The 22,776-nt window shown below is 41.6% G+C and overlaps 1 protein-coding gene across 3 annotated transcripts in view; it reads left to right on the forward strand.

Annotated features, from left to right (window-relative positions):
- The first annotated feature begins 991 nt into the window (after nt 1–991).
- The window catches only part of gpm6bb (glycoprotein M6Bb), a 29,352-nt gene continuing 7,567 nt past the window's right edge, over nt 992–22,776 (forward strand). Inside the window, exon 1 of one of the 3 annotated variants that reach the window (XM_018703090.2) lies at nt 992–1,159. In XM_018703090.2, the coding sequence (XP_018558606.1) occupies nt 1,156–1,159 (4 nt within the window). In that variant the 5' untranslated portion in view covers nt 992–1,155. Of the gene's footprint in view, nt 1,160–15,523; nt 15,666–22,776 lie in introns of those variants that run through there. The other 2 variants (XM_018703089.2, XM_018703091.2) reach the window with 2 other exon arrangements.

Consider the following 22,776-nt stretch of genomic DNA (forward strand, 5'->3'; position numbering starts at 1 on the left):
GGCATTGTTTCTGTAAAGGGCCCATCTTTATGAAAGAGTACCATTTATCACATTTTAAAACAGAAGTAATAAACATGAGAGATATCTTGAAAATCAGACACCTTATGCACCCTTTGGTATATGCATGCAAGTGCCTCTACACAAAAAGTTACTTTTGAGGTGTTTCACAGACACTGTAAATCTATAGTTGTAACTGTATGCATGTACATATGTAGGTTACAATGTATGTAACTGTCCATGCATGTTTGTGTGCAATTATGTATTTAAGTAAGTCTTTGCCCTCCATTGGAGATTAGATTTTTAACCCATTTACCAAGTTTGATACTGCAATTACTTGAGTTCCTACTCCAGGTAGCCTTAAATGACACAGGTCTGTGCTGAATTTGCACAATGTAAAACAAAATAAAAAAGCTTTATGCTTGATTATATTTGTATATATTAATGCTAAACTGTATTATTTTAAAATGTGAGTCAAAATAATTCAGTAATCAGAACAGCAGCAATTCAGTGGTGTTCAGCAGCCTTCTAGATTCTTAAAAGATCACTGGTCATTTATTATTATTTATGGTTAATTCTGTAACTTGCATGATGGTCTCTGACCTGGAAACACCTCATCTGTCTGTTGTCAGTTTGACACACGAACACAGCTGACAGCTGATAACACTATATTCCAGACGTTGGCTTACTGTGTGTTGGTGGTGAACAATAATACAGAAAGACCTTGTTTAAGGTGCACGGTATAATATTGACTGAAGTCAGTTTAGCTTTTGTCATGATGTTCATGGTAACCCAGGTGTAGCCTTTCTCTCCTCTGTTTACTGGATGACTTCGTGCACAGGATCGCACGAATGCCTTCAGATAAAGCGGTCGATGATGACTTGAGTGACCATGAAAGATCCTGATGAGGGTTTTTGAGGGGGGCGGGGTAAGGTGAGAGTGGGGGAGCAGCCGGGGCGAGCTCCGTCCTCCCATCAGTAATCCCCCTCTGTGGTGACGTCACTCAGGCTGTCTCCAAAGAGACGCAGCGTTTAGTGAGTGTTGGGGCAGCCAGGCGGCCAGTGTGCATCCCAGGACGCAACACCAGAGTAGCTGGGGCTCAACTTTCGCTTGATCGCTAAACTTCGGACGCTTTGGGGGAAACTTACGGAGAAGAAAATGGGTAAGTGTTACCAACTTAAGCTCCAGTTTAGCGTAAAGATAGACAGAAGTGTCGCTCTTTTCGTGATGACAGCGTGCTTCACACTTTGTTACTGCCGGGGCGCGCCGATTGTTAGAAACTGGTTTCAACTTTTACTACCACTGGTCCCAGAATAAGGCTGTTTACGTGACCCGGTTTCGTGAGAGTCGGCATTAGAGCACTCTGCTGAAGCAACCTGGGGAAAGCGATTAGGGAGATTAAGTCCATCAGGATTCCTGCAGTCAACTCTGCTCGAGTCTAGGGAGGTGTTAAGTTCAGATCAACTTGCTCCTACTACTGTCTCGCACTACTGCTTCTAATCGAGCCTTAGTCCTGAACTATAAGGATAAACAATTTGATCAAAACTCGTCAACTCGCCCCGCTTGTCATTATCAGTGTTTATTGATCATTATTGGTCAGCAGTGATTGATCATGGCTGCAGTGCTTGATAAACGTTGCCACAAAGGCTAAAGGTTGTTGCTGTGGAATGTCCCAACCAAACTGCTGGTAAAGAATGACTAAAAAATGACTGGAAAAACGCTAACAGGCAACATATTGTATTAGTCAGAAGTTGTGTGTGTCATGCCAGGGCTTTTAATTGCTATCTGCTGGTCTGAAGAGCTGAGAATGTCCCATCTTTAAATCAGTCCCAAGTGTTGGCCATCTGTGCTCCCAACCTAAGGCAATGCATCAGATGAATGTGAGGCGCTGATGCCAGGGATGTTCAGTAACTTCTCGCTGACTTTCAGACTTCAAAACTGTGATGAACTGTGTACACAAGAAAAACACTCAGCTTTCACTCCCAACTGCCTTCACAGGACTGAGATATTCAACAGTAAGACGACACAGAATGCAGTTTTGACTTCTCTGTGTTGGCTTTGGGCAGCATTTAGGGGCTTGTGTCTTTTGCCACAGTGCAGCTGAGGCCAGGGAAGAACACTGTGTGAGAATGTGTATCAGTGCTCATTAATTCACTCTGAAGCTCTCACAGAGGCGTCTTTGTGCTCCTAATTTGGAGCTGCTCCTTTGTGCGACTTCAGTGGCTCTTAATGTAGAGAGAGAAGTTCAGTGAATTGCAAGTTTCAGAGCGGATGCCTTGTGAACTAATTCCCCACAGACCCTTTTTCTCTCTTTCATAGAGGATATTACTCTGAATGGCAATCACCCTTTGTGCATTGTCCACTTGCCAAAGCTCCCATTTTATATTCAAAGATTCTTTATGGGCCTTTCAGAGAAAAAATAGTATAGCCTGTTGTTGTGTGCATGAGGAGATTGATTTGAAGACTTGCTAGTTGCTGTACAGGTCGCCCTTTGTTGTGTCAGAGTTAAACGGATATCATACTGCTGTGCTGCGATTTGCTGTGTTTCATGTGAAATAGCTGTGAAAACAGAAAATGGATTAGCTTTGTGCACGAAACATTTCCACCCAAAATAAACAGGATGTCCTCCTGAAGCCGATTGTGTGCAGAGCTGTGAAGTGAAGATGTCATTCAGAGGTTATATAACTTATGTCTTGATTTGATTTTACGGTGACCCTCACCTCGCTGAGGGGCCGCGTGTTTTTCAGAGAGATTCTCCTCTGTCCTCCCGGTGAACGATTTAACAGTGCATTGGCCTGTGTTTAGGATGTGGGAGGATAAGTTGGCTTCAGTCCACCGAGCTCAATTCAGAAAGAGACAGCCAAGTCATTTTCCACAAATATCTTGTTAGGTTCTTAGTGTTAGTCCTATGACAATTACCCAGCCGGCAGTATTTGGTTGCCATGAGCCTCCTGGATAACTAAACATGCAGGAAAATAAAGTGGTTTCAGTTCAACTTAGATATTTTATCATTGAAGAGAAAGTGTCAGCCTGAAAATAAAAATGTTCTCTTGTTACCATATCTTGTTTTAGCAAGAAAAACATGGCATGGTACTGCAGAAAAAAGTGCAATAATTGTTCCTTGCAGCAGAATGCAAACCCATAACTACAGAGAACAAGCATGTCAAACATAAACAAAGTTAGATTTTTGTTTTTTTTCACTAAATTTCTTGGCAATGTTTAAGACAAATTTGGAAAAACAGCTTAAAAGCTCTCAGTCTCTTACAATGTGGAAAATTAACCATCTTTTCAGTTTATGATACAATTCAATTATGTACTTAACATTTAAAGCTGTCTTATGACGGGAGATTCAACTAATCAAATACAGCAAATTATGGACATGACTGTGAACACTGTGTCTGTTCTTGTTGGAGCTGGATCCTGATTGCAAAAAGGAAAAAAAAGAAAAAAAAAAGGAAAGATTGTTTTTCCTTATGGAAACTCATGAACTTCTGCTCAGAGTGTTTTGTATTCTGCGTGGTGGTCTTGTGGAAAAGGTCACAGAGGCTGGATGCAAACCAGATCCAAAATGTTACATCATTGTTTTTGAGTAATTCAAGAGAAAGAGAGTTAATCACAGCTGACAGTTTTGAATGTGCCTTTAATTAAACATCTTGCTGTAGCTCAGCTGTCACTGACTCATGGTTTGCTAGTGTACATGCACAGGCATAAAAATGGTGTTGAATGTTAACAGTTACATATTTGTAGTGAAGACCTCATGATAAAATCTGATTGATTCTGTTCTTGAGTGATCCACACATGCACAAGAGCTGGGCATTGTTCTTCATAACGATTTTTACATGTGTGTCTGGGACGTGTCTCTATGGTGTCAGCTATCTCCGTGCTCTTTAATGTTGTGCATTCCTGCTCCATCTGTATAAGGATGTCTGGAAAGTGTCTGATTATTTCGCTCATGCATCAGCAGCGATTACTGTCACAGATACATGCGGTTGACAGTATGCGCTGTGACCCCTGCATCCTGACTCTGAGGAGAGGAAAGGAACCCATGACTGCTAATGCTGAGCCAGCGAAGGTGTTTTGGTGCTTTTTGGAATCAACATCTTGTCAACTGATCGCAGAGCAATAACAGAGATTAGCTATTACTTGACTGGTGCGATACTGGAGGTCATAAATGCGCATGCTTCTCCTCCCAAGAGACGAGAGAGAGAAAAACACAGGACTGTAAGAGTGACTCACTGCAGAGACAGTCAAAGAGCGCTGAGAGCGAAAATTGAGCTTGGCTGTTTTGTTTTTGCTTGTTTGAATGGAAGCATTCTCTCGTTAGATACTTTCCCTGAATTTCCAGAGTCAGTCCACGTTAAGTATGTGCAAATCTTTTAAGACTGACTGTTTTTATGTCACTGTCAATAACCCCTAAATTGCTTTTTTTCATCTGTGGTTTGCAATCATTAATTACAATGAATATCCTCCATAATGAGGTAGTTGCTGTCATAGTTACATGATTTCTGGGCTTCTTTCCATTTGGCATAGGATATGACCGAGCATCTTTGGTAATTATACAGTAGATGAGTACATACAGTACTTTTTGCAACTCTGAAGCTCTAAAAAATGAGACCCCTTTAATTCAATCAAGACTTCATTCATCTCCTGCTTCCCTTCCTGCTCCACTTTGTTTCCTCTGAACTCTCCCTCCTCTCTCTCTCGGGGTCTCCATTCCTCTCTCATCATCACTGCCTTCCTCTGCTTTTATATACATTTTTAGTTTCCCTTCAGTAGTGCAGGTCCTCCAGAGCAGTCGTGTTAATTTGTTGAGCTTAATAACTCCTCCAACAACAAAGAGGGGCCATTGAGCATTGTGACATAAAATGATAGGAATAGAAGTTCCTGAGTGGCGATGCTTGTTCAAGCATGTGCCCTGGCCGTCACTTTTACTAAAAGCCTATTCACAGTTCAGCACAAGGGATGCAAGTGGTTGCGTGGGTGACTCCCTGTGTATGTGTGTTCACCCTTGTTAGAGAGATGTCACAGTCACACTGCCACATGGTAGAGACAGGATGGCATTTAAATATCTGAAAATACTCCCTATATGCAAAAGACCACAGCTTCTCAGATATGCAAAGGCAGCTGAACCCTGGAGTTGTATAAATTATGCCAGAGATACAATCTGTTCTTTATCTCATCTGGAAGACTTCAGGGAAAACGCCCATGAGTACCAAGGTTAAACTGCCAAATACATGCATAATAAGGCCTAATTTTAACTTTTCTTCAGTTTTACAATATGTTGGCATCAGTGCATGTACATAGAGTGCAGAGGTGATATTTGCCAGTGGAGCAGCAATCTGTTTCAGTGTTTTGTTCACAGTCAGATGACTGTTCCAGAAGGCCTTTGGGAAATAATGGATTGGGAGAAAGCAAAGAGCCCCTGCAGCTGATGAACGTTCACTAACTCATTCATCAGGCATTAAGGCCCATTGCGCCATTTTATGCAGTAAACCACTCTACAGTGCTATGTATGACGCATTCGCTACAGCACCTAAAGACACTGTCTATGCTTTGATTCATTCTCTCCATATCACATGATCCAGGGACATTGATTAAATAGTCAATAAAGTTTACCCAGAATGACCTATTTTCTTTTGACAGCCATGGGTAAGCAAGTAAACAGATCGTAATGCATGTCCTGTTAAAGAGCGACTGATAAGTGTGATTGCTTTAAGCTCACGTCAGAGACGTTTGTATTAGCTAGTGTGTCCACCCTGTGATGGACAGAATATGAACCACAGGATTAGAGCCATGGGCTGACCACCAGGGTTAAATGCTGAAGCCAGTTGCAGAAGTTGCACTCTATGGTCATGTAACTACGAGTGCCTTTAAGAAAAGACTGTCTGAAACTTTGAGCCTTTATCCCATGTACTGCATCTTGCTGCTCACTATGATGGCTGGCTTTTCACCCTGCCCTTCAAATGTGGCTGTTAGGAAGAACTATGAACACTTTTGTGTCTTTAGATGTCAGATGGCACATTATACCAACTAGAATGAACTTTTTGAGGCTATGAATTTGATCAAATATTGCCTCAGTAGGCTACTGTTAAGACATGTTTGGTTGATCGACAGGTGTTTCAGCCTATTGTGGTCTCGTAGTCAAATGCTGAATACTGCTCACTTGTCTTTTGTCAGTTCCACCCAGACCTCCAAATTCTCTGGTTGTAAAACTAAATTCAGGCCCCACATGCAAGTATTTTACCTAAGTTTCAGAAGGTTTTGTTTAGATTTTTATTTAGGAGCTCAATGTGACCACAGTTCAGATGTGAAAGTGGTTAGGTGAAACGAGAAGAAATAATGGGGTCTCCAGCTAATTTCCCTGTAAGATCATCTGTGAGGAGTGAGAGCAGAATGCATTAGTCTGCTTTTCAACTGTGAGAGCCTGTAGGATTGAGCTGTTGGCTGTGTGCCCACTGAGTGTATTCAACCCTCCACAGATAGGCCTTTGTCCTCAGCGCTTTTACACAGCTGCTAAACAACCGTAAGACAAAAGCATCTGGGGTACCCCAGCACACCAATGAGAAATGTTCACCATATGAAGAGCAGTGCCAGACCGCCTGAGACCATTTGGATGCAGCCAAATGCTACGCTTGGGACGAATTAAGCAGGAATTTAAATGAATACCCATGTAACCCCTTATGACTTTTTCTTTGCTTCTATTCAGGATTATGTGAACAGTTCTACTTAAAATATGAAGGATTTTCTTCTGATAATACTCTCACAAAAACAAATATTTTCCAGACTTTCTTCTTCACACCATGTTGCTTTTCTTATCTAAGATGAGGAAAATGCACATGACTCGCTCATGTTGTCGTCTTGTGGTGCTGCATGTGACACAGTGGAACCAGAGTTAGAGGCCACTTGTCGCACACTCTCTCTCCTGCCAGGAATCATTTTCCTGCCCAAGAAAAAGGTTTCCAAGTGAGAGTTTTCATTGTCTGCTTATTATCCTCCAGAGAAAGGCTTGATAGGCAGGAAGAGGCACTTCTGCCAAGCAGATGAAATCTGCAATAGCTAAGCTTTTATAAAGCAACAGCTGCAGGAAACCCAATAGCTGAGGGAGGCTGTTTGCTTCACAGACAGACTGTTTGGGGGTTTAAGAAGATAGATTTCAATTTGACTAAATTGTTGAATGCTGGATTTGGGAAAAAAATTTACATAAATTCAGCTCGGAATCCTCTGAACCCACACAACTGACTGATTCTGCATTGTGTGATGCTTTTACAATTTGCACATGGTTTTTTAAGGCTTTTGTGTCACTTACTGCAAGTTCAATTCAGAAGATATGAGAGAAATACCAGCTAATATCAGCTTCAGGGCAGAGGAAATCCCAGATGTTTCTGTCTGAAAAACAGCTTGACACGGTAACCACACGCAGACCAGAGGAGAGATCAGTGAGCAGTATGAATATTACAGCTACACCACAGAGAGGTCTCATAAGTCATCTTAGCTTTTGACCTCTACTCTATGGGAAAACAATACTGTAACAATAGACTGCCCACAGCTGAAAATATAGAAGTGAAGTTGTGATGGAGCAGAGCATCTGGAATGCACAGAGCAAGTTCTCTGATATATGATCCTGTGTGTGTGTGTGTGTGTGTGTGTGCACATCTGTGTGTGCATGTGTGAAACTGTGTGAAAGCTTGTGCGTGTGGATTGCCCCATGTTTGTTTATGCTGGCCAGGTTTAATGTAAATGCCCATTTAAATGTATTTAAATTAAGATGATATAAAAACATAATTTTCTTCATTATTTTCAAAGTAATTTGATATGGGGTATATGACATGCAAGTGACTATCCTGTTTCTTGCTGCCTGAAAGCACCATGTTTACAGAAAGGAAAGGAAAGAAACGAAGTAAACAGTGTTTTATTTATTCATTGACAGCCAGGAAATTTTGCAGATGGTTTTTAATCAGTTTCAAGGGCCAAAGGGATCTGAACATGTAAACACACAAGTTCTTGGGGTAAAAGGAGAAACACTTGTATTTGATTTTATTAGAAACAGCTCTCTCTTATAGTGTGTTATCAGAGCAGTGGTTGTGTGTGAGTTGTATGCATCATGTATTTCCATCTATGGAGACATTCACATAATTTCAATGTTGGAGTGTGCACAGAAAACACTTGGGAGAGTGTAAATGTTTAGACACTGATGATAATGTAGAGACTGGATCACATCAGATGGTACCATAAATGGGTTCTCCTTTGCACGGTACATGCTTCATAATGCCCAGTATGACGGACATAAGGACATTACGGTCGCTGCTGTTGGAGAACTGCCTATCAGTGCTTAAAGCAATAAAGTAATGGATTGACCCACTCTCATATAGGTCAGCCAGGATAGAAAACCACTAGAGAGATTAGCTTCCATCTTTCTCTTGTGATGTACTGTATTTGCTTCTCATTGGTAAACACTTCTGAGGATAAACACATCTCTGCCGGGATGGAAGTGTCAGGTTCAGGTTATGGCCGACTCTCTGTCCTTCCAGGATCCAGCCCCAGGATGCAGGGCTTTGAGACAAGGGGAGGAGTGCCCCTGTGGAACAATGGCATTAAAGTGATCTGCGTGTCGGCTGCTCTGTTGTCATAGTGCTGACGATGAATCCTGACATGGTGGGGTATGACTGGCTGGTCTGTTGAGTAGCACCGGCTGTTTCTGCTCCTTCTAATGAGGGTTGTGGGGGGAACAGCACTGGAGGGGTTTTGAAAAGGGTAAAGTCTTGGGTCAGGGGTGAGAGGTTGGCAGCGTGAGGCGGAGGACAATGGGGCCAGTGGGAGCAACACGGAGAAAGAGATCCCAGCAGCTGGGGGAGACATAGGGGAGGGTGGGGGCTGTTCATGGGAAGTAACCCCAAGATTAGCTAGAGAGTCTCGTCTGCTGTCTCCATGTCTCTGTACTTCATTATGTCTCTATTGTGTGTGTGTGTGTGTGTGTGTGTGTGTGTGTGTGTGTGTTCACATGCTTATGCCCTGTGCAACAAGTAGGAAAATGAAAGACTGTCTCCAGCCCTGTGTTGCCATCCTAGCAGCTAGAGTGTGAGAACATTTGAGTTGTGGAGGTCCTTGTCTGTGTAGAATGGATATATGGAGTGTGAAACATACACATATCTCTTACTTTCACACTGTTTTCTGTGCCTCCTGACACAACATGCCAGATTTTTCCTATTAATATCCCTCTAAATTTAGTGCAAAGTTTCACTTGCTTCAGCATTTTGCACCTTGAACATCACAAAAAATATGTCTAATACTATTAACTAATTAATTGGGCTTTATAGTACATTTTACAGGAGCAACTCTTTTAGGTTTGATGTTATTCTCACAGCTAGGTAATGATGAATAATTGCTTTATTTGCCAACAGAATATTCATAGTCCAGATCAATTATGTGCACATCTGTAGTACATGATATAACAAATAACCTTCTAATTTCCTTTCATGATGATTAAAACTGACTGCTGTCCGGTCACTGGTGTGCCACAAAAGGCAACTCAGTGGCCTTTATGTTGGGCTAAACATAAAAATGCTTATGGTGATAGGTGTTGTATTTAAAGGATTAACACCACTAAGGGAAGTCTCTGTGGGATTTGCAGTTTAATGGACTGTCATATGTTTCAAATGGCCTTAGGAGGTGCTGGTTGTGAAAATGTCCAGAGAGGGGGAGATAAAGAATAGATGGATTAAGTCAGATTAGACATGTACACCTCATTATTAAAGCAGTTATGATGAATTAATGTTTTTATATTGAAAATAGATCTTGTGACTGAAACACGGCCATGCTAATGCACTAATGCTAATATTGCACCATCTCTGCTGTATATAGGTAAATATGCAGCTTTTGGTTAGTGTGTTAAAGTGATAATATGCTGGTGTCTATGGCTTATTTTAACTGCCCCTAAGTGGCCAAACATTAAATCAGTTGCTGTAGTTTTAAGAATCAGTATTAGCAAAACATTCATGTGTCATGGTAGATGGGGAGTGTAACAGCAATACATGTGTTTTTCTGTTAAATCTTCTAAAGATAGAGTGTTTTGTAACTCTAGCCCTCTGTCAGGGCAAGTTGATAGCTTGTGTTACAGAGTGCCTGCACTGTTACAAAATGTATTTTGTTTCTCACTAAGGTTTTACTCCTGAGGTCCATCTATACCAGAGAAGCTGCAGAGTAATGTGTTATCCCCCACTGAGAAATAATAGTGTTTTTATACCCCTTAAGTTCTTTCACAGACAACTATTCAGGGGTAACTGGGTACTTTCATTATTCTCCAGTTCTTGGCAAGTATTATCACGATATAGATTGAAAAGACAAGAGGTTATTATGTAGCATTATTCTAACTGGATAATGGAGAGGTGTGTTTGCTTGCAGTGCCTCTTGGCTGGTTCATTGGCTCCATAATGTAAGCGTGGTGGACCACAAAGACAGAAAACCTCCACCAGACCAGAGGCATCATTAAAACATTTAGTGCACACTCAAACAAAAACAAACAATTATGCAAAGACCTTTTCTTTTCTCTAAAATGGCAGAAGTTCATGGCCTTAATAGGTGGTGGTGGGGTAGAGGCACTATACCCCTATACCCCAACCCGCCAAATTTATCTTTCACTCTTCTTTTCCAGGTTTCTGTTTCTGTTTCCTGGCATTGGTTTGTTCCTTTGACTCCAGACTGAAATTATGAAATTCTTCGTCTTTAGGTTCTGATACTGCATTGATTTTTTTTTTTTTGTCCGGCCAAGCCATGGTGGCAGTTTCCAAGGTACTATAAGCATAGAAGCTTGGATAATATGAAGCATCTGTGTCTTTCAGTCTCCCTGCAACACACCGAGGCCAAAACCACACTGGCTATGGAGGTGCCAGAGAGTCAGGGTTGTGAAGTAATTTTTAGAGGAAAAACATGGCTGCCAGGCATCCCTGAGTGAGCATTGCTCCATTTCCAGACCTAACACGATAGTAACACAAACATGCAATTAGAGAAGCGCTGAGTCAGATCCCCTGGGCATTGTTTGGTCAAACACTTATAATTACACTGGAGACAAAAAAAATCAATCCGGAAATTGTACACCCAAAGAAATGCAAAGACATAAAGTATATCTCTATTACAACTGTTTAAAATTAAATCGAGTTGGATTTCCACCATCGTGCTGCAGATATGGATGCTTGAGCAGCTCTCCTCTTGTGGTGGAATTCTTTTTAAAAAAAAAAGGAACAATGTGTTGCACCACAAACGGATGTGAGGGTTTGTTTTAAGATTTTATTTTTGAGGTTGGGTGATGGCACGTCTTAAGGACGAGGTCTTGGGTTCATAAAGTCCATAAATGAAATCTCTGGATTGATAAACTCTCAGCTGAGTGAATGAATAAACCTCCACCCACAACTGGAATTTAGGTGAGTGAGTAACTCAAATTCAGCAGTCTCTGGTAAGAAAATAATTCTAAATATTATTAAATAAAATTCTGAGATTGTCTGGGCATATTTGATTTCCAGACATTTTTCTCATGTGATAGTTTAACCGAAAAGTTTGGGCTTTGGACTGTTGGTCAGACACACCACCTTGGGTTATAGGAAACTGTGATCTGCACTTAGTGAACTTTTAGAAATTGAGAAAGTAATCAGAGGATTAATCGATAAAGAACTCAGTAGTCACACCCCTAAATGTGACTTCTCTGTGGAGTTAAGGGTTACAGGAGCCTGAAGTAAAAGAAACATCCAAAGCACTTGTTCAAGTTCAAGTATAAAGGTCAAAAAGCATTTATTTATACCATGAAAGAATTGAATGCCTTTCAACTTTTACTCTACTCAAGCAGCGAGTGTATTGAATTTCTCTCTTTTTTTCAGTTATTTCTTAATTTATAGCTTTTTGACAGAGCCAAAAGGAAGTACAAGGCTCATTATAAGTCAGTCCATTAGCCCATTGTGGTTTCCCCTCTCACTGTCCACATGTCTTGCTATAATGAATGAGTATTAATTCTTTCCATTGTAGATTTTATTTCCTTTGAGTACAGCTCAAGACCTTTATATAGACTGATTGATGGTCTCGGAGTTCTGGTTATGCTTGATCATAATATGGCAGTATTGGTTTAACTTACAGGTTGAGTTTGAGTCATACATTTTAATGTATTTAGTGTTACAACAAATCACATGTTGAATTTTTCAGCAAAACAATGTGTAGTGCTTTGTTTCTACCGTAGACCTACAGAGGAAAATGGGTCAGCAAACAAGTGAATGGATCTGTATAATGGGTTTGTAGTGTTGTGCTTTTGTAAACCAATCAATGACTTGGATTCTGCACACCAAACATGAGGGCAGACATACAGAGCAGACTGACCTATGAAGAGGGCCTGCGTTTAAATCTAGGTCAGTAATGCCACCACAGTACATTGGAATGATGTTGATAGGCAACAAATAGCCATAACAGTGTTTACAAGAATGTCAGTCTCCAGTGTTGGAACATACCAGGATTCACTGTGAAAGACAAGAAAGGGAAAGTTACAGCTTTTTCCACGAGAGCAGCAAAGTGTTCTGGGATATTTGGACCATCAGTTTGCTTTCTTGTTTTGGCTTTCTCCCCCTTTTCAACAGACGTTGGCTTTCACAATCAGTCATACCTCATATGGGCTGCTCCACACACCCTTTTGGCTCGATCTGTCCTCCTCATCTTCAGTGTAGTGAGCCTGCTTTCTCAGACTGTTGTTAGTGTGCTCTAAGTGATGCTTGGGTCTGGGCACAGACCTCGCTCCCTGAGAAATCCTTTTCTCAGTGCGAGCCAAGCAGGGTGCAGGTCTTCACGGGTGACTGAACACTGGGGATCTTTCAGGGCCCCCAGTCTCACAGCGTGAAAGGTTGACCCACAATGAAGCCTCCTCCATTTGTATGAGCTTCATCATCATTCAGATTGTGTCCTTAAGTAGGGGAGTGGCGCTGTCTCACACTGAGGCTGAGCAGGCAGCACCCGAGCCTCACCACAGCTACTCACCCTGTCACAGTGTGTGTGACACTAGCATGACAGTGTCTATGTCTAATCAGTCTTTTGCTCTTTATGTGTCTGACAATACATCTTTTGCTTTCTTCTTTTGGTACTGGTGTACATAATATTTTGTCATTGAATTGCCATTAAAGCTCCACCAATTAATGGAATCTGTCAAATGACTATGCAGTATGAAATGAACTGTTCATAAGGACAAACCCACAAAGAATTATCACCCAACCCTGCAGCTTTACAATGCTTTTAAAGTTTTTTTTTAGTTTATTGTTTTAGTTTTAGCTGAGAGTTCTTGTTGAATAGTGAGAGCATTCATCAGGTGACCAAAAGTAGAAATCTGAATAAATGCTAATGTTGGATTTGTTCTGTGATGCTCAAATATTTTCACCAAGATATGGTTTTAATACACAGCCACCATCAGGCAAGAAGGAAAATTAGGTAGGTCATTCAGGCTCATTCGTTAGCTGCTTGCTACCAGTTGACTAGTATCGCCAAATCATATTCATGCAATGGTACTGTGCAGCATGGCTATTTTAACCTGATAGATATGCAAGATTTTGATAGTGATGATTTAACTAAAATCTGATGTATTAGATTAGTGGGGTTAGTTCTCCTGATAAATCGTTTTGTTGCTGTTCGTGTTCTTTGAGGGAGCTCAAAGAGCAAAACTTTTTCTGCCAAATACAACTCTGACTGAAACAGGGGTTGGGGCCAAGGTGAAGGAATATAAATATCTTTCACAATCACTGATTAAATTTTCTTCATGATTTGCCTTTAGAGGGAGATTATGGGCATCTTGACAATAAACACTATACACACTTTTTTTCTACAGCTGTTTGCACTGATTTGCAACACATTTTCTTTGTGACTTCTTCCATGTTTAGTTACATAAAAAGTTAAGTGATTGTAGCATTGAAAAAGTTCTACAAGTCAAAAAAGGCATTACTTTATTTGCTGGGTACATTTCTTATAACTTTCGATCAAAAGCATGTGCTCATACTAGAATCAGGAATATATGAAAATTGAATTTCCTTCTCTGTGTGCATAATAAACTCAAACATTTTGCTGTTCGTACACTCTTAAAAGTTTGCTGATGGACCACTAGATTGTTTTGACTTTGGCATATTCCCTAAGTTGGAACTGCCTGTGTGGTTATGGGTGATACATTTAGTCCTCTTCTGAGACTTCACTTAAGCTCTTTAGTGGAATTAATGTGTAGATTACAAGCACAGCTACCTCTATATCAGCTGTATTCTCTCATATAAAGAGTTCAAACAACCTTCACCTTTATATGGGCTCTGTTCCCCACTTCACAAGGATGATGTCAGTTCTCCTGGCGTTTTACAGAGCTGACGGTGAAAAAGCTTTAAGATTAGTGCGGCATTTGTTGTTGTGGGATCCCCGCTAAGTTCACTTCCCTGACCCCTGAGGCTCCCCTCCCCTGCTGATCCCTCTCCTCTCTGAGGTCTGGTATCCGTGAGAAGCCCCCTCTCCAGCCCCGCTCCAGCAGGGCTCTCCCCCCACTGCTGAAAGGCCTTTCTCTCATTAGCATGCCCCTGGGGCTCCTCAGCCTGCTGTTGCCAAACAAACACAGCCAAGATTTTCTTCCTTGTCTCCCTCACTGTCTGTTCCTTTGGTCATCTCTCGTCCATCCATCTTCCCCTGTCTCTGTTATTTTTAACAAGCTGTTTCTCACTATATCGTCCTTTTGTTTTCGTAGCATTCTCTCATCTCTCCCTGTCTTATCAGCTCCTTCACCCCTCTTAAATTTCACCATGTTTTTCCCCTGAATCTCTAGATCTCCCATTTTCAAATGAGGTTTCCTCTGTTGTTTGTATCAGCCCAGAGGACACTCTGTCTCCCTGTTTAGGAAATGTTGATCTGCCTTTCTTTCCTGTGTCCTTTTTTACGTGAGTTAGAAGCCACCAGATGGAGGAAAGACAGCGGTCAGAGGTTGCTAATGTATACTGCAGGAGCAGAGGGCATATGGTGCAAATCAGAAGATGAAGGGCTCAGCCCCGGACAACACTGCACACACACTACCCCCTCTCTTAGACTGTGATCAGATGGAAATTAGAAAAAGGTGATTGTGTTCCTTTATGCTTTGTGTCCCAGCCTATACAGCAAAGTGTAGTTTTCACCCACAACTAAAGTAGGGGTCCCTACTCTCCCACCTCCTTGCTGCTGTAACAAGCCTATTTGCATGAGGCAGCTTTCTCCAGATTGCTATTCATGGTGCTACGAGAGGAGGTGGGTGTATGTCATTAGGAGAACAAATTAATTTGACTCAAACTGAATCCTAAAACAGTCACCACAAGCGTAAACTGTATTTCAAGTAATGTATGACTGGGGCATGCAAATGTATTCAGCGAAACCCCTTCTAATGAGACCTGTGCATCTTGGAAAGGAACAGTGATTTTATAGTGGAGCGGTGCCTTTGTGAGGCAGGACGAGACAAAAAGCGTGAAGGTGGAGGAGAGAGCGAGAGCAGGAGAGGGAGAGCGGAGACGTGCGGCAAGGAGAGGCAATGAGGGAGGAGAGAGTAAGGGGGAGATAGGAAGAGAGAATTTGCCGAAAGAATGCATTTTTGCTGGATGGGAGAAAAACAACCATGGAAACTCCATCAGAAGAAAACCAAGACCAGAGGCAGGACAAAAGAGGTACCAATGAGCACTCACAAAGAGCCAGTTCAGTTCTTTTCAATGCTGTGTTTATTGGGGCTTTAACCTACTCCAGGCTGCTTGGTTTCACTCTGCACAATAGTTGGGTAGATTTTTCTCAGCAGGGACTTTTTTTACTGTCAGCACAGTCTCCTTGTTTGTATGCATGAGAGTGTTAATATTTCATTTGCAAATTGCTGTGTATGTCATACATCAAGTGTGTTTTGCTTGTGCTCTTTGTTCTTGTTTTCTGATCTAATTAGCTTAAGCCCATGACACATTTTCAGCAGACCTGCAGCAGGAGGGATGCTATGTTGCCGCTGGTCATCATCATGCTAGTGTCACTTTTGAGGACAATGAGCCTGTTGCAGAATCAACAGCAGATCAGTCAAACCTTAGGGTGCGTTTGAGCTGTTCTTTCAGGGGAGACCTGATGATTAATGAGGTGGATGAGAGGCTGGCAAGGACAAAGATAAATGAACCAGACATTACCAGTCTCACAAATAGACAGCTGTGAGGGCTGTGAACACTAAAGCGAGATAGCATCATTAACTTGCTCACCCCCTGCTTGTAGGAATCAGCAGTAATCATTGATTTTACTTTGCTTCATATTTTGTACATTTGTCCCATCCTATGTCAGAACAATAGCAACAAAAGACTGTCATAGAATAGACACATAGAAATGTCAGGGAAATAAGAATCTCAGCTTCACAGAGGCATGTGAGCCAAGTTAATGTTAAAAACACAAAGGTATTCATTTTACAGTGATATAAAATGGATAAAAGCAGCTGGAACCAGCTAATGTTTATTATTTTTGCTTGATTAAAGACGAGTTTCAATTATTTCTGTCAATCAACATAATTTTTTGTTGACTACACTGCATGTATTACGAAGATCCTGTGAGGAAAAAATGTGTATCGTTTCCCCCAAAAATTGATCTATTTAACTTTTAAAATAATAAACAGTTTCTACACTCTAATGAAAAAGTTCTACCACGATGCTACTATGGCTGATTTCTACAGCTACAACTATCACTGTTGTTATAGAGGGGAACAAAACACACCATTTAGTACTATTTTGCCACTATGCTGTCATGAGCAAGGGGTCAAGTCAATTAAGTATTTGTTCCCAGTTTACTGAACCTGATCTTTCTGGACCTCTTACTGGATTTTCATCATTAGTACAAGACCTATTGTAGGATTATAATCCCAGTGTGGTACGCCTGCTAGATGTCTTCAACTTTCTGTTTATTTTCTGCAACTGCCAATTTCCCGCCTACAGCTCCAATTACGGTACACCCCTGGCTAGCCAGGGGTCTCTATTTAGTTTTAATCACCTCTCCTAAGATTACTAACTGTGTGTCCTACTTCTATATTTGTTTGACATTTTATGGCTTTAACAGAGAGCAGACAGTAGAGATCTGTCAGGAAATGAGGGGAAAGTGAGATAGGGAATGACATGGAACAATGGTTGGGGATGCTAGGGCTGTTGCAATTACATGGTCGTTGCCTTAAATCCTTAGGCCACCATGGTGCCCCAATCTGTCTTTTTATGAGGAGTTGATCTTTGTCTCAGAAACTTTGGCCAGGTCAGGAACCTTTGGGCCTGTAAAGCCCATCAAGAGACTGTATGCGATATTGGCCTTTAAACAGACTCTACTGTCATGTACTCAGAGATTTACCCGTCTACTTGTCTCCAAATGCACCTAAAAATCTATTAGCCATTATGGCCATAATTTCCTCTTATTGTCACTGAATACATACACACATCTCTCTCAGATTCTTTCACACACACAGCCATGGGTGAGCTGCAGGCAACAGCTATTAGCTGACAGAGTATGAGTTTCCGTTGTTAGATAAGTAAACAGTGAGACCATTTTTGACGAATTTGCAGCCTCAGGTCTCCCTCGAGAATGGCCATTATTGCCATTATGGCACTTTTAAGTATTGCTCCTCTCAAAGTGGAGTGTGTGGAAAATGAGACTGTTTCTCATAAATGGTGTTTTGGCAGCTGCCCCAATGGAGCAACAAACAACAATACTTAGCATTAGCTGTAAACAGACACATCTGTTAGCAATGAGCCTAGATGCTAGATTAAAACTGGATGGCAATTTTAATGAAGCTGAAAGCCAGTTTGTTGTTTAGGACTCATGGATGAGATGGAAGAGCTGTGATGTCTTCATCTCAAATTGCGTATTTCCAAGTGTGTTTATTTGTATGAAATGCATACTTTTACTATGCATTCTTGCATGTGGTTCTTTGATTTTCAAAATGTTTTTATTTTCTAAGCAGTAAGAGGAGAAGAATGTAGACATTTTTCCACTTTCCACTGATGGTCTCAGCTGTTGGAAGATTTCAGCTTTGTGGTGACGACACTCCCTGTTCACATGATGGCTGTTGTTGAGAGATGGAGGCTGGTGATGAAGCAGGGCCAGCTGCAGGGGTTAGTTAGTGATGAGTGTGAGCTGAAGCAAACTGTGGTGATGCATGGCCAGATTAACCTGTTTGGAAGCACTGAGGCAAACATTTGCTGCTGAGCTCCTGTTTCCTCCTATACAGTGTACACAGCTAACTGGAGATGTAACTTGATGAAACACATATTTAGGAAAAAATACTATGTGAGCACAATGTACTCTTAAGTAAAAACAATGTTCAAACTAGATTCAACAAAGGGCCACAAGATCATGTAATAATGCTGTTGACGTTGTTAGTTGATATTGTACTTTAGTGATACCAAAAAACAGGGTACCGTGATGATGTAGGGGGGTTAGGGGGTTAACCCTAACCCTAGAGTAACTTAAAAATAAATACTAAAACCCAACTGACACACAATAAACCTGGGAGTTCTGGGGTTTCTTGAGGTCTTGGGTCCCCAAGCAGTATCTACTTTGCCTGATTGGTAATCCAGCATTGTGGTGATTAAACACAAGGCTAAGATGCACTCCTATTTTCCTGGTCACAGTTTGCTTAGCTGTCTGTTTGTCTGTCTGCAGATCTGTATGCCAGCTTACCTGCAACTCATGTTAGTCTTGCTGAGCCATCTCATTCACACACTGGATGATTTGAGATGCTTTGACAAACAGGATCCTCTTGGAGTGTGAAGTGGCGGCTAAAGCTCATTGTGGCTGAGCTGCGTGGTGTGCAGTGCTGGAGGGGCAGGATGGAGCTCAGCAGTGGGCTTGTCCTGGGCCTCCAGCCTGTGGGCCGGATGAACGAGGCTGTGGTTCACTGCCATTCTGAATGGCCCCTGAGAGTCCAGTGTGATGGACAGTCTGGGTCTGCACACACTGGCTCTTTGTATCAGGACTTTTTGGACTCTGTCTCTGTGTGTGTGGTTTTTTTTTTTTGCTGTCTCTCTCACACAGTGTCACACATGCAAACACACACACTGTTTCTCACACAAGCGTCTTTTTCTCCCTCTCTCCTCGTGATCCCGATGTGGCAAGTCTAGCCTCTGCTGTAAGGCCTGACATTGTCATTACAAACAGTCACTAACTTGTCTGGGTTTCTCGCTCTCTCGGGTCTATTTTTCATTCTGTCTCTCCTCCTCTCATTCATGTACTGTAGCAATGAGACAGAGAGTGGAGAGTCTTGAAGTGGTTGGAGGTCTAACCAGGAGTGTTAGTCAGGGAGCATGTGAAAGTCATCAGAGGGAAGAGGCCCAACGTGATTTTCATTTACAGTGCTCCACTCAGACCAATCTGGCGAGATCCGTTTAGTACAAGCCTGTTGTTTAGAGAGTCACCAGCTCCCACTGTTATCGCCTGTGGAGGAGGATGATTCTAGCTAAAGTTTGCACTGCAATATCCTGTGCTCTATGAAATCCCACACAGTACAGTCAGAGAAAACAGTCTGTATTTTGCTGTGTGGTAGGTTTACTGATGCTGTTTGTGTATCTTATAACGCTCAAATACACAGGATAACATCCTACATAAAATTTTGTGTAACCGATCAGTTTAGTTGGCTCATTCATTATCTTCTTTGAAATAGACTTAGTTTGACATATGGAGAGATGTGTTTATTTTTTATGTTGATTTGAAGTTATATTCTCATATCTGTCCAAATAGATATTAAACTCCTGGCTTCTTGTTGTCACCTTGGGAAGTCCTGCACATAATTCTTGTAAAACCACATACTGTCATTTTCACACTTCAGTTTTTGTACAAATTAAACAAACATGATATAGCATATTAGTTGGTGAGCTTTAGAGGTGCTGGAAGCAAGATTTTGTTACCTTTGGAAAGGCCAGTTGTTTCCAACTGTCTCCAGTCTAAATGCTAAGCTAAGCTAACTGGCTGCTAGACACACTGAAATTTCCAGACTTCTTTAAAGTCTGCAGAGTGAATCATAGGGACACACGTAATATTTCAAAGATCTTATGATTAGTTCTAAATTCCTTATTTTGCTTTGGTGCAGACTACTGTCCCCATGGTACTTTGAGCTTAAAAGTGGTGTTGAGCTTTGATGTCGTGTCTGTCTCCCCTGATGTCTAATACCAAGACTTAGGCTTTCACAGAGGCCCTTTTGTGAACACAGTAGTATTCCTGAGGTTGTTAATAGTTGCAATCGAGGCAGTGGGTCTGTCCTTGTGCCAGTGTTGTTTCAGTCAGCCAGGAGCAGAGTTATGCTAACCTGCCAACATGTCGAGTCCAGCTGTGAAAATACCACCTTGGATTTATTGCGTTATTAAGCGTAACACCCAATAAGTGACACAAGGTTTCTCCACTGAGAGAGAGATGGCGAACCAACACCCTCAGTCTGGATGGATAGACTGCTTCAAAAGCAATCTGCTCCCAGGGAATGGACACTAATCAAACCAGATGGCTTATCGATTAGATTGGTGGCTTTTCAAACAAAATGTACATTTTCTCTCCTTAACTGCACCAAGTTAGACAAGCAGAGCAGATGCAGGCACGTCAGCCTGACCTTCTCTGTGACAAGCTGCAGGGGAGGGTGGTTACATGCCCAATGAGATTGAGACTGCCCGGAGACACTTTTGTTTTATATGGATTTAAGCTTTTATTTTCTCATTTTCAGATCCATGGTGGCATGGTGGTGCAGTGGTTAGCACTGTTGCCTCACAGCAAGAATGTTTAGGGTTCAAACACTGGTTCACTCAGGGCTTTTCTGTATGGAGTTTACATGTTCACCTTGTGCCTGCTGTCCAAAGACATGCAGGTTAATTGGTGACTCTAAATTGCGAGTAGGTATGAACCTGAGTGTGAATGGTCGTTTGTCTGTATATGTTTGCCCTGCAAAGGACTGGCGATCTGTCTAGGGTGTACCCTGCCTCTCACCCAATGTCAGCTGGGATAGGCTCCAACCACTCCTCAACCCTTAACGGATAAGCAGTACGATAATGGACGGATTTTCAGATCCAGTAAAATTTCAGGCAAACAAGGCAGACTGCCTGTCATGGTGATATCATGGTATCCCAGATCAGTTGATCTGATGGGAATAGTGTCACATTTCCAAACAGGATTTTAAACAACATTTTAGGCATGCTGAGCTTCATCCACTACATGTCACAAGTGATAGCAATCAAATTAATTCATAATAAACCAATGTGATTGTTTTCACTCTGTGCACCTTTAATACAAGTGATTTTCTAATAGAGATAAACTCTAACCACTTTTTTCAAATGGAAACTGTTCCTCTCTTCAGGAGGGCAAATTTCATTGCCAGGAAAGTATGTTGTGTGGCTGGGGAAACTGTCTTGCACAGCTTCTAACCAAAGGAGCGCGTTGTCTTGTAGCCAAGATATACTGTAGTCTGCTTCTGGATCAGAGCTACCCAACAGTGACATCCACTACAAGAGCTTCTCTTCCTTTAAATGGACTGTATTTACTTTGCAGCTGGGCTCAATATCCTGTGGAGCACTGTGCTCTGCCCCCCCCCCGACAAAATGCTCATCAGAGAAATGTGGGCTGTGGTAGAAGTTAGCAACTCCGCTGCTGCGGGCACACTCATTGAGTTGTGGTTAACATGCTGCCATGGCAACTCTTGTTCACCCACCATGGGACAAAAATGTTTTTATCTCCCTGTACTACACAAATAGTCAGGACGAAGCGTCTCTCTGCAGAAGAATTGGCCCAGCAGCAGTATATCTGTTTTAATTTCCTTTGTCACTGCAAAGAGCACAAACACAGATGAACTTTCAGGATTCTTGCCTCATAGAAGAGGCAAACAAGTGGAAAAGAATTTTTGGTCAGTTTTCTTCAACACAAACATGAAGTTGTACTGAACTAAGATGTGCTCATGTTGTCCACAGCCTTCCAATACACAGATTCCTTTTCCTATTACATACAAGAAATAGCTAAAACAGGGAATGTTTGAAAGTCACTGTTTCGATGTAGAAACTCAAACTTTATGTAACTTTTTTTCAATCCTCTCAACTGGAGATTACTTGTAACAGCCCAAATTATACACAGGCTGCCTATTATGGTCTCTAATGCTGTTGATATGGAACAGGGTGTACATGTGTTTTTATTGAAGCGTTTGTATGTCTGTGTTGTAACTACACACTGTCTTATTCCTGTTACGCATGCAGGCTGTGCTTGGGTAACTCCTTGCAGTTGAAGTATTATCAAAATACAAATCTTTCTTTTACTGATCATTACTGTTGCATGACTTGTTCTGTGAAGGTTGGTACAGTTCTTTCAAAGCCGGAAAATTATAAAGTGTAATTTTCCCCATGGACTTTCTAAACCTGCAGTGATTTAAGTTTTGATCACTTGGGGGCAGTGCAACTAGCTGAAATGGTGAACATGTTTGCAAACTATTTCTCATTTGTATATCCAGGAGATGCGGAACAGCACTAGCATTAATTTGGAGATGTGTTTGTGTGTACCTGCCGTACTTTATTTGCAAATTTTGTCAGTTGCTCGCTGCTGCTTGATGCTGGGCAGGTAGTGTACCAAGGATTATTTATTTTTTTGCTTAAAACTTCTGCTGCTTTTGCAAACAATGCTGGCTTGTTTCTGTGTGTCCACAAACAGTGCATTGTGGTGAATGGCTCCATTTCACAAGGCATAAGAACACACTGGATGAGACAGACCCATCTGGGTCACTTCATTCCCTCATTGCGAGTTGCCATTGATTTCCATTACAGC

This window comes from Lates calcarifer, linkage group LG1, assembly GCF_001640805.2.
Source record: "Lates calcarifer isolate ASB-BC8 linkage group LG1, TLL_Latcal_v3, whole genome shotgun sequence".
Taxonomy (NCBI): Eukaryota; Metazoa; Chordata; class Actinopteri; family Centropomidae; genus Lates; species Lates calcarifer.